At 43.3% G+C, this 11,976-nt stretch overlaps 1 protein-coding gene across 1 annotated transcript; it reads left to right on the top strand.

The window, feature by feature from the left end:
- The first annotated feature begins 7,852 nt into the window (after window positions 1-7,852).
- Window positions 7,853-8,401, top strand: LOC116463510 (putative uncharacterized protein UNQ9370/PRO34162). The gene is given in 3 exon segments (XM_058434676.1): window positions 7,853-7,996; window positions 7,998-8,376; window positions 8,379-8,401. Coding segments are annotated over 3 exon segments (546 nt in total).
- Window positions 8,402-11,976: the final 3,575 nt, after the last annotated feature.

Genomic DNA, 11,976 nt, shown 5'->3' with positions numbered 1-11,976 from the left:
CTCAGTAGGCTATTTTAATCTGAATGCTCTTTCTTTCATTGACCATTCCCCTTCTCCCCCATTAGTTCTTTTGTTTTTCTCCCTTTTCCCCATTTTCTCTGTTTTCTCCTTCCAATGGATGGAAGTTAGATTTTTGGATAGGTTCTTCAAATATGTTTTCTTTCTTATTTAAAACCTGTCTCTTTTCCCTACATACTAAGAGATTTTGTTTTTATTCTCTTCCTTCACATTATTGATTTTCCTCAATTATCTAGGGACCCCATTAGCTTTCTGTATGCCAGGAATTTCTTATGATATTTGCCCTGTGGCTGGTATGCCTTCCTGTTGTCCAGAGCTTTTATGAAGTTATACTTAAAACAATAACAACAGCAAAACAAGAAAACTCTTGTTTGTCATTTTAAGTGGTATGGACAAGATTATAAACAGTAACATATCTTAAACCATCATCTGGATCCTCTATCTTGCTCTTTTTTTCTCCTCTCAAGATAGTTTCAAGGTAGCTTTGTTTTTGTATAGATGCTGAAATCCATGATCTCTGTAGCCATTTTGGAAGATTGAAAGAAATACAAGTAAGGAAATAAACAATGCCACTATTCCCACCACCATTCTAGAGATATCATTAATATGTTCTTGTTTCTCTTTTTGGTTATTTTACACATATGAAAAAATAGAATCCTATTGTACATTGACTCTTGTAGCATGTTGTTTATATTCATATAATGTGAACATATTTGCATGTTATTAATATTCTAAATATTTTTTAGTAAATGTATAAGATTGCATGTATATACCAAAATTTATTGACTCGATTCCCTCATTGGTGAACAGTTCCATTCTTTAGTGCAGCAGTGAGCATCAGAACAGGTACATCTTTACTCATGTCTGTGGTTGTGTCCTTAGAATACATGAGGGAAGGGTTTTGCAGAGACCATTCCCTCCATAATCCCAAACAGGTGTCCAGAGAAGTTACACCAGCAAAGAGGGCTGTGATTTAATGCGAAAATTCCTTTGCTTTGGGTGATGGATATGAACAAGGAACACAATCTCGTTGAATGTAATGCTTCCCAAAGCTAGCCAATCATCAATTAGCTAGGGGTACTTATTTAAATCACAGATTCTTGGACCCACCCTTGGAAATGCTGATTCATTAGGTCTAGTGCTGGGCCCAGGAATTTATATTTTTAATAAGCTCCTAGGTGATTCTAATGGTTAACCAAGGTTAGGAAACAGGATCTAGCAACTGCAGAGCCTGGGCACGGGGGCTGAGGGTAGGAGGGACAGATGCCAGGTCCTAGGTGTTTCCCAGTAAGAAAGGTGGTGATGGTGAGAACAGAAAAGGGACATTCTGAAAGTAGGACTGACCATGTTGGAGACTGTTTTGAAGTGAAAAGCAAAGGTATGAGCTCCAATGAGTACTTAAGGTTTAGAGCACAAGAGAGAGACTTGGTTGATTGTGGTGGCATCAGCTGTTTGGAAGGAGAAGATAGCTTTGCCCAGGAATTGAGACCTGGATTTCAGTGGGCTCTGTAGTGTGTACCACGTGAGACTGGGAAGTCCCCTTTCCTTCTCTGGGTTCTCAGCGTTCGTGTAATCTGAAGGCGTTGGACTATATCAGGGACTTTTCAAGCTGTGGGAGCCCAAAGCCACTATGGTGGAGAGGTGGCTGAGAAGGTGAAAATCCTTCTGTGCTCACTCTTACCCTCCTCCAGGGACCCCAAATTTATTTGCTTTAAATTAGAGCCCCGTGTAAGATTGTGTCTGCAATTTTTTTTTTGCTGCTGCCAGAAAGCTTGAAAATCTCCAGACTAGATAGCCTTTCTGTTCTAAAAAGCCATATTATTTTGTGAACCAAGACCACGGGGAGGAAGAACAGGGGACTGAATGGATCGGGGCGGGGGGGCCATCCGGAATGGACATTTCAGGCCTCATTTGAATTTGAAGGCTGACCCGTTGGGTTGTGACAGTAGCTCTCAATTTCCATCTCAGAATCAGTGTATTGCCTGAGTCAACTCGGAGTGACCTCCAAGGAGAATTCTAGTTGACTTTTCATCAGATGCTTATATTTGACTTACTGGGGGAAGTTCTTCACTTCACAGGACCCCAAAGTCCAGAGAGATGACGCTGGTTCATATGTTAACACTTTGTTCATGTCTTGCTGTTTAAGTATTTCAACAATAGAGTATGTTTGACCTTCTTTCAGCCTCCTTTCAAGCTGGGAATTTAAGGTGTTCTGTGGAATGTTGTGCAAACAAGCCTTTAGCTTTGATCTCTGAGAATTCTTAGGAGTAAGAAGGGAGAAGATGAGCTGGGGGCCTGGAGGGATTAACTGTGAAAACCTGGCCAGGCTTTGTTGGACAGGGAAGCTGGGGTGGAGTGTGGGGTGTCTGGGGAACAGATGTGAGCCTGACTTGATCTTCTGCAGCTGCAGACAGAGGTTTGCCAGAGGTGACTGCGAGTTCCCGTGGCGGCCAAAAGTCCTCTTGGTGTAGTCCACCCGTGGTCTCTTCTCTGACTGGAGCTGGAGTTAGTGTAGGATTTTTGCAATTTGATTCCAGCAACCATGTAACAGGTTGGATGGAGAAAGGATTTCTTTTGACAAGCCAGGGATTTGATGGGTCTTATGTCTGTGTTATTATATTCATTTCTAAACATTCCAGAGAGGTGATGGAGGAACAAAGCCCACCTTTCTCAGTAATCTTTTATTACTTTGTGATCCTGATGAAAATGATGGGCAGGGCAGGGTAGGGCAGGGTCAGAAAAACTGTCTCCCCTAGAGCAGCGTGTCCCCGAGTTTGTTAGGGGGAATACTAGTCCCGAGAGATGCTTCAGATGATTTCATGATCAAGTAGGTTTAGACATTCTGCATGTGGTGTTTTCCTCTGGATATTCCCAATGCACATTCAAACACTAAAGGCTCTGAAATATCCTATAGTCAAGAATTCTCTGAATTTATTGCACTGAAAATTTCTCAGTTGGCCAGGGAATTACAATCATTTTAGGTGGAGAAGAGGCACCCACTGATATCAAATAGATGGAACTTCAGGAAGGCCTGGCCTCCAGGTTGGGAAATCGAGGCATCCATGATGTGCTCACAGAGTGGTGTTCCTGAAGCTATTCCTTTCCTCTCTGGTGGCATCAACAACTTGGGAATTTTTCCTTAGCAACCCACTCTCTGTGTTATTCTAGATGGAGTAGCTCTGCTTGAGATTTCATTTGAAGAACAAGACCAATAGCTGAAAAGAGCTTGAGTCAAATTCCCACACAGAGGGAAAAACATTCAGAACTTAGAATGAAACTTTTACTAATTTATTTTTTATTTATGTTTTGAGGTAAGGTCTCGCTCTATCTCCCAGGCTGGAGTGTAGTGGCTTGATCACTGCTCACTGCAGCCTTGACCTCCCGGGTTCAAGAGATCCTCCCACTTCAGCCTCCTGAATAGGTAGGACTATAGGCTCGCGCCCCCATGCCCGGATAATTTTTATGTTTTTGGTAGTCATGTTGCCCAGGCTGGTCTCGAACTCCTGGATCAAGCAATCCGCCTGCCTTAGCCTCCGCAGGTTCTGGGATTACAGGCCAAATGAGGCTGTTTTTAATGCCAGCTTCATATTTCCTCTCTATTATTCAGAAGGAACCAGAGGTGGCCGGAATGTAGCATCCTTTTGGCCAAAGTAAATATTTCAGGAACAGATAGCTGACCCATAAACAAATCAGGCTCAAATACAGCTTATCTCAGGACTTGAGGCCCAACAATTTACAAACAGGTATTGTGTTTTCCTCTGGACTTGGAGTGGGGGGGATGTGAGCCTGCTGACACCCTTTCCCCATGAGAGAGAGCCTGATAAAGGAATGAGCCAAGACGTGGAGAAATATTAGGCCTTGATGAGTCATTTGAGTGCCTGGATCCAGCCAAGCCTGGCATCTAGGCTGTTTGGTTATGCCAATTTGAGTTTTCTGTCTAAGTATTTTTACCAATATGCTTTTCATGAGAGACTTTTTCTTGGAGCTAAATGTCTGAGATAACAAGAATTCACTTAAACACCCCATCCCACTTTGCTCTGCCCCTAAAACCAGAGCAAGCACTATTAAATAAATTTTGACAGTCACCATTGTCATATAATTTAAAATAGTAATTTATTCTCTTTTGTCCTAGAAGATACTTGGAAGCTTGTCTAGTACAAAGCTCCATCTGATCCTTCAGGTAACTCTACAGACTGTCCACCAGGAGGTTTTCTGGCTTCTGCTTAAACTGTCCTCAGGACCAGACAGCTCAGGAATGCTTGAGGAAACACGTGCCAATTCCAGGCAGCTTTAATCAGGCTGATTGGCATCTGCCCGCCTGTCCTTTTGCCTTTTGGTCCTGGGCTAACTGCAGACCAAATCTAATCCCTCCTCCATAGGACTGACTTTCAGATTGTTGAAAATAGCTAAGCCTCCTCTCTCACACACCAGAAAAATGTCCCCAGCTTCTCCAGTGGGGCCAGTGTTGGTTTTCTTCACTGCCTTACCACGAGCATACTATAATGGGTTGTGAATTTATTTCAACTGGGGTTGCTTTCATCTGTGATTCCTAAAGTACTGTATGTCCATCATAGACTGTGCAGAAAGGTAAGAAGAAGAAAACGAAAATTCACCTGTGAGTAAGCGGCCAAGACATGAGCCCCTTTGACCTTGTGATGGCTCTTCCTCCATTAGTTTTACGCATGTGGCACACACGTGGTTGTGCTGGTGTTGTGCCCCCTTCTTCCTTCTCTCTGCCCGAGAGGTTGGCCTACAGTGGGCCACACTTGCACAGGGGCTTCTGTGTCCCTGGGTTTCTGCTGGGTTTAGACAATGAGGTGCTCAGGGCACAGATCTGACAGAGGAGAGAGGTCAAGTTGTTTATGTCCCTGATTCCTCCCTGTGGAGTTGCCTGGGGCTGATTCGTCCCACTCGGGGCAGCCTACTTAACACTTCTCTGTTGTGCCTGCAGTGGTTTCTGCCCTGGGCCCTTTGCTACTTACTAGCTTTGAGCTCCTGTGCTGGCCTTTGTAGTTCCCTGCTAGGACCCCTTTGTCAATGACCCATCCGCCCGTTGTCCTAGTTGAGTGCTGTTTCCAGTAGGAACTTAAAACTGATATGATTGTATTTTGCAAATAAGAAACAGACTCTGCACACTGACATATAACCTGCTAGGTCATTTCTTGGGATATCGAAAACCTCTCTTCATGTTGTTAAATATTCCTCTACAACATGTGATGAATGGCTGAGTAGGTTTTAGATATATTTTAAAACAAATGTACCAGAGTTTATTTCAACTTTGAGGAATAGGAAGTTAGTTTTTCCTCCCAATTTACTTTCTTCTTATGACTTTGAAAGTACTTTGGTGAATATCCTTGTCAGTAAATCTTTGCACATGTTCATGTTTATTTCCTTAGGATAAATCTTCGGAAGTAAAATCTCTAGATCAATAGAAATGAACATCTGAGAAACTTTTGCTGTATGTTGCCAGGTTACCCTCCAAAACTTTTAAAATAATTGATGCTGCTTCCAACTACCTGTAGGAAGATTTGTTTTCTGACACTTTCTCCAACATTTATTTAATATCATAATAAAATAATACCGTGTTTGCGTTGTAATAGGTGCTCTCCATTCCTTTGAAGATGAAGTCCCTAGGAGTGAACACAGACTCCAGGATAGAAAGGAACAGGCTCCATCACCTTCTTTTTCCTGAGCATAATACCTTCATTGATATAGCCTAAGAGATAGTCACTGTGTTAGGCTGAACAATGTCCCCTCCAAGATGTCCATGTTCTAATCCCTGGAACCTGTGAATATGATACTTTTCACATAGTAAAAGGGACTTTGCTGATATGATTAAGTTAAAAATCGTATGGGGAAATTATCCTGGATTAGCTAGATGGGCCCAGTGTAATCACAGGGGTCCTTATAAGAAAGAAAAAGGTGCTGTGACGATGGAAGCACAGAGAGAGAGAGAGAGAGAGACAGAGAGACAGAGAGACAGACAGAGAGAGAGAGAGACTAGAAGATGCTATGCTGCTGGCTTTGAAGATGGAGGAAGGTGTGTATGGTAAACGCACCTGACAGTGATGACTTGAGCATACACTAACAATGACCCTCTGATATGGTTTGGCTTTGGGTCCCCACCCAAATCTCATCTCGGATTGTAATCCCCACATGTGCAGGGAGGGACCTGGTGGGAGGTGATTGGATTATGGGGGCAGTTTCCCCCATGCTGTTCTCATGATAGTGAGTTCTCATGTGATCTGATGGTTTAAAAGTGTGGCACTTCTCCTTTGCGGCCTCTCTCTCCTGCTATCGTGATAGATGTGCCTTGCTTCCCCTTTGCTTTCCACCATGATTGTAAGTTTCCTGAGGCCTCTCCAGCCATGCGGAACTGTAAGTCAATTAAACCTCTTTCCTTTATAAGTTACCCAGTCTCCGGTAGTATCTTTATAGCAGTGTGAAAATGGACTAATACACTCCGTATGGCAGATGCACCTGAATGTGTGTTCTGAGTCCCAGGCTAAGAAATCCGTGAGTAGCCAACCCGGAGATCCATTCCTTATTTATGAGGAACATCTGAGACCCCGGCCTGGCCCATGGAATGCAGGCTGTATAGCGGATCAAGGCCCTTTATTTTGGGTAAAATGAAGGTCGCCAGGTGAAGATTGTTTGGGGGAGGTTGCTAAGTGAAAATGTTATGTAAACTGCATGCCTTTTACAAGTGCTTGCAGTTCTTCTGCCCAGCCTGCTGCCACTGGACTCTCTTCCCTGTTTGTGAGCTCTCAATAAAACCCCATGTCTTATTTATTGGCTCCAGGTCTCTTCTTTGGCCTTTTGAACATGGTATCCTCCCCATTGGAGTCTACTGGGGCTTGGCACAACAAGGTGTCACAAGCCAAGGAATGCAGGTGGCCCCTAGAAGCTGGAAAAGGCAAGGGAACAGATTGTCCCCGAGAGCCTCCAGGAGGAACACAGCCCTGTTGATGCCTTGACTTTAGACGTCTCACCTCCAGACCAATGAGAATAAATAAGGGGTTGTTTCCATCTATGAAACCTGTGGCAATTTGTTAAGCAGCAATCAGAAATTACTACAGTCACTTTCTTGTTTCCTGTTGGCTTATGTTATTTTCTGCTAAATCCAAGGTGTGTGGTTTGTATATTTGTTGGTTTTTGCATGTTCTGCTGCTAAACTATATCAACTCTCTCTTCAATTTTGCCTTTGGTTATCAGGATCTCAGCTGGAGCTTTGTCTCTGTGCTTGAAATTAAGGGCATCAGAGCAATCCTGTAAGTGTGAGGTTGCAACAAACAGCTGCAGGGAGCCAGGTGGTGTGTCTTTAGGGAAATGGCTCCCAACCCTCTCTGCAGCTGGAAGGGTTTTTTTTTTTTTTCACAGGCCCTCTCAATTTTTTGCCTAAAATGTTTCTTTCAAATCCTAGCTTCTGAATTCCTTTCCTACACTTTCATCTCTCCTTTCCATAATTTACTACTTTTTCCACTTGATCATCAGAATATGTTAACATAATACAATCCTTTATACTTGAGGGATCTTCTCTTACCAAGTGCTTTCAGATAAATGGTCTCATTAAATCTTCCTATCACTGTGCTTGGTAAGTAGTGTTCGGTGTCGAGTTAATGACCATGCCCCTTTCCCACAAAGAAACACATTTTTACTCCCAGGGTTTCCTTATATAAAACTCTAAGGCCCCGGACATCAACATGGACACACACACACACTCTCACTCACAAATAAGGTACATAGCTTCTCACCTGCACACACACATTGTGTGGAACTCCTCTGGGTTCAATATGTTAGAAGAGGTAGCTTAGCTTATGCTACAAAGACAGTCATGATCTTTATGCAAATTCTAGAGATCCAAGAGATCCCTAGTTTCTTGATGATCTGCAAAAGGAGCTCACCTGCCATGCACAGGACATGCATGGATCATGCACCCCTAGCCATAGCTCAGGTCTGGCTTTGGGTGAGCCTGGCCCAAGGCTGTTAGTAACAGGAGAGGGCCTGGCAGGGCAGAGGGGACCTTTTTTTCCCTGCTCGCTGCCCTGCAGACTGCTCAGCATTTTCCAAACCTCCCCACTGCTCCTGGGTGGGGGGCTTCACAGTTGAACATTGTCAGCCCAGAGCTGACACCCAAGCTGACCACAGCCCTGAAGCATGCTGAGTGCCTCTTGGACCTGAATTCCCATAGTCTGTACCGAAAGCCACGCCCCAAGGCTGCAGTTTACCTCAATCTCAGTTTGCCTTTGAAATCTGTTCACAGGCTATCTCTGAAAAAGTCCTTTGGGTTTGGAAAACGGGACTTTGAAAACAATTCCATTTTTATTGTAGATTCAGGGGGCACGTGTGCAGGTTTGTTACTGGGTATATCGGGTGGTGCTGAGTTTTGGGCTTCTGTGGATCCCATCACAGAAAATAGGACTTTTCATTAATAAAGGCTCCCGAGGGCTTAATCCAGAGCTGGGTTCCCCATGCGTGCTCAGTGAAGATCTGCTGATGGATGGGTTATAACACCCCACCCCGTCACCTTCAATTTTCTGTTTTGAAATAGTTTTATTAGAGATGTTCAGATTTCTGTTCTCTGCGTTTATTTTTATTTGAGTCCAGCAATCAAATGATGATGCTACCTGGTCCCAGCAGCCTAGAAAGGCAGCTCTCCCAAGCATTTCTCAGAGGCTACACTTTACGTGAGTCCTAGGCGAACAAAGAGGAGGCCCACCCCACATTACATACACTTCCCGAGGGCCCAGGCCCTGCATCGGCTCTTGGCTAAGATGCCGCTTTCAGAGTTGGAGAGGGGAGCTGTTTGCGGAGTTTTCTGACACTCTTAACTGTTCAACTGGGCAGAGTTGTGGTTTGTTCAGAGAAGAGGCTTGTATTTAGGGAAAAAGTCATGGACAATGAATTTCTAACTAATAAAACATATTTCAGAAAGGCTGTATGATGAAGCAGAAAGAGTTGAAAATTTGGGTTTGGAAGACCTGGGTCCAAGTCCTGTTGTCGCAACATACCAGTGGTATTGGTCCTGGGCAGGTTACTGTGAGCCTGTTTCCTCACCTGTACAATGGATATAGTAATAATAATGATCATAACTTACAGGGTTGTTGGGAACCTTGAATGAAAGAATGAATCTGGCTGGGTGTGGTGGCTCACGCCTGTAATCCCAGCGCTTTGGGAGGCTGAGGCAGGCAGATCACCTGAGGTCAGGAGATCGAGACCAGCCTGGCCAACATGGTGAAACCCCATCTCTACTAAAAATACAAAAATTAGCTGGGCGTCATGGCAGTCGCCTGTAATCCCAGCTACTTGGGAGGCTGAGGCAGGAGACTCGCTGGAACCCGGGAGGCAGAGGTTGCAGTGAGCCGAGATTGCGCCATTGCACTCCAGCCTGGGTGACGAGAGTGAGACTTCATATCAAAACAAAACAAAACAAACAAAACAAAACAAAACCAGGCATGGTGGTGTGTGCCTGTAATCCCAGCTACTCGGGAGGCTGAGGCAGGAGAATCACTGGAACCCGGGAAGTGGAGGTTGCAGTGAGCCAAGATCACAACCACTGCACTCCAGCCTGGGTGACAGAGGAAGACTCCATCCTCCGCCCCCACACACAAAAAAATTAATCTGAGGCATCTGAGGCTGGGCGCAGTGGCTGTAATTGCATCCAAGAATTCAAAACCAGCCTTGGCAACATAGTGAGACCCTGTCTCTACAAAAATAAAAAATAAAAAATAAAAAAATTACCCAGGCATGTGGCACATGCCTATAGTCCCAGCTACTTGGGAGGCTGAGGTGGGAGGACTGCTTGAGTCCGGGAGGTTGAGGCTGCAGTGAATTATGATTGTGCCACTGCACTCCAGCCTGGGTGATGGAGCGAGACCTTGTATCAAAAAAAAAAAAAAAAAAATGAATGAATGAATGAATGAATTTGAAAGCACATGGTGTCTGAGTTTGCGGCTTATACTAAGGTTTGATTTTTTGCAGGTGGGCATAATACCCTCTTTGACCATTTCTGCTATGAAACATCTAGTTCAGTGTTAGCACATGATCTAACTCAGGTAAGTACTCACTGACTCAAGAACATTCCTGATGAATGCAAAATTGGAATTAGGAGCTGGCTATTTGCTTTTCAAAACGTTTTTCTTCAGTGCTCTTTTTGATACCCAAATCTCTTAGAGTGCTGACCAATAGAAATATAATGCCACACATTTATGTAGTAAAAAATTTCCTAGTAGCTACATTTAGAAAGTGATCGGAATAGGCGAAATGAATTTTGACAATATAATTTCATTTAACACACTATATCAAAAATATTACCCTTTCAACATAGGATCAATATAAAAATTATTAAGGAGATATTTACATTTCCTTTTGGTAGAAAGTCTTTGAAATCCAGTCTGTGATTTACACTTATAGCACATCTCAATTCGGACATGGAATTTTTACCAGAAATACTTGATCTGTATTTAGAGTTCACAAAATTTACGGCTGAAAAGTAGATTTATATCCCCAAGTTGTTCCAAATATATTTAAAGGTTTTTGTTTGTTTGTTTGTTTGTTTTCCAAGATGGAGTCTTGCTCTGTTGCCCAGGCTGGAGTGCAGTGGCATGATCTCCGCTCACTGCAACCTCTGCCGCCCAGGTTCAAGAGATTCTTCTGCCTCAGCCTCCCGAGTAACTGGGATTACAGGGGTGTGCCACCACACCTGGCTAGTTTTCATATTTTTAGTAGAGATGGGGTTTCACCATGTTGGCCAGGCTGGTCTCGAACTCCTGACCTCAGTGATCCACCTGCCTTGGCCTCCCAAAGTGCTGGGATTACAAGCATGAGCCACTGCGCCCGACTCGTTTTCCAATAATTAAATTATCAGTTTTTTAATTTAAATTTATTACAATAAAATAAAAATTCTGTTTGTCCAGGGCACTGGCCACATTTCAAGGACTCAGCTGCCAAGGTAGTGACATTATTGGACAGTGCAGCCTTGGGGTGATTAAAATTTGCTCTTGACATTCCTGTCCAGATATCCTTTCTGGGGTCTTGTCTTTAACAGATATTGAAGTACAGTTGTAAAGGTTAGAACTGCAGCTCTCAGATCTGGGGATCTATTTAAAATGCTGATGTCCAGGGCCTCTTTGATTAAGAGAAACTGAATTTTTCAGGTAGGCCCTGAGCATGAGTATGTTTTTCAGAATTTCCCAGATGATTCAAATGTGTCGCATCAGTTAAATACTCTGGAAGGTGAATTTGGGGCTGACTCATTGCAATCTGTCACTCCCTATTGACTGAGCAGTCTATGGAGACCTGAACAGAAACAAGTTGGGCTTCTGTTACATTTTTTTCTTTTAAAAACAACTCTCTCAGAGCTTTTACAAACTTTTGAGTCTTATTAGTATTCTTACTAAGTGTGAGAATTATATCGATGCATTTTTAGCTGCTTTATTACTTTATAAATTAAAAAATAGCCTTTGGGTCAGCATTAAGTTGATGTGTTCTGGGGCTCTTCCCAAGAACATGCTGTTGGCAATTTATTATAAATGCTGAGGGCACCTTTCAGTACCGCGATAATGCTTTTACTTATACTTTTTCGTAAACTGTATGATCGTAGCGAGATCACGCATGCCAGAATTATAGCACAGCTACTTCTTGCCAACATATATTGACATAACGGCTATCATTCGATCGTGACTCACAGCAGTTGATCAGCCTAATTGGTTTCAGCAACATGTCTGATCTAACTGCAGTTACATCACTGTGGTTGAGTTCGTTTGGGTGAATTTCCTGAGCTATTGTTTTCGTGTCTGAATTTGCCAATTGGTCATTTATATGCCTGTCCTAGTTTTTATAGTGTGGGCATTTGCATTACTTTATTCATCCACTATTCTTTCCAGAAACCTGACAATAGTTTTTCATTTTACTCATTTAATCAACAAAACTTGGAGGTGCACCACCTACCTTGCTCCA

This window comes from Hylobates moloch, unplaced genomic scaffold, assembly GCF_009828535.3.
Source record: "Hylobates moloch isolate HMO894 unplaced genomic scaffold, HMol_V3 SCAFFOLD_39, whole genome shotgun sequence".
Classification (NCBI taxonomy): domain Eukaryota; kingdom Metazoa; phylum Chordata; class Mammalia; order Primates; family Hylobatidae; genus Hylobates; species Hylobates moloch.
Note: the sequence above shows the minus strand (reverse complement) of the source record. Positions and strands in the feature narration are given on the sequence as shown.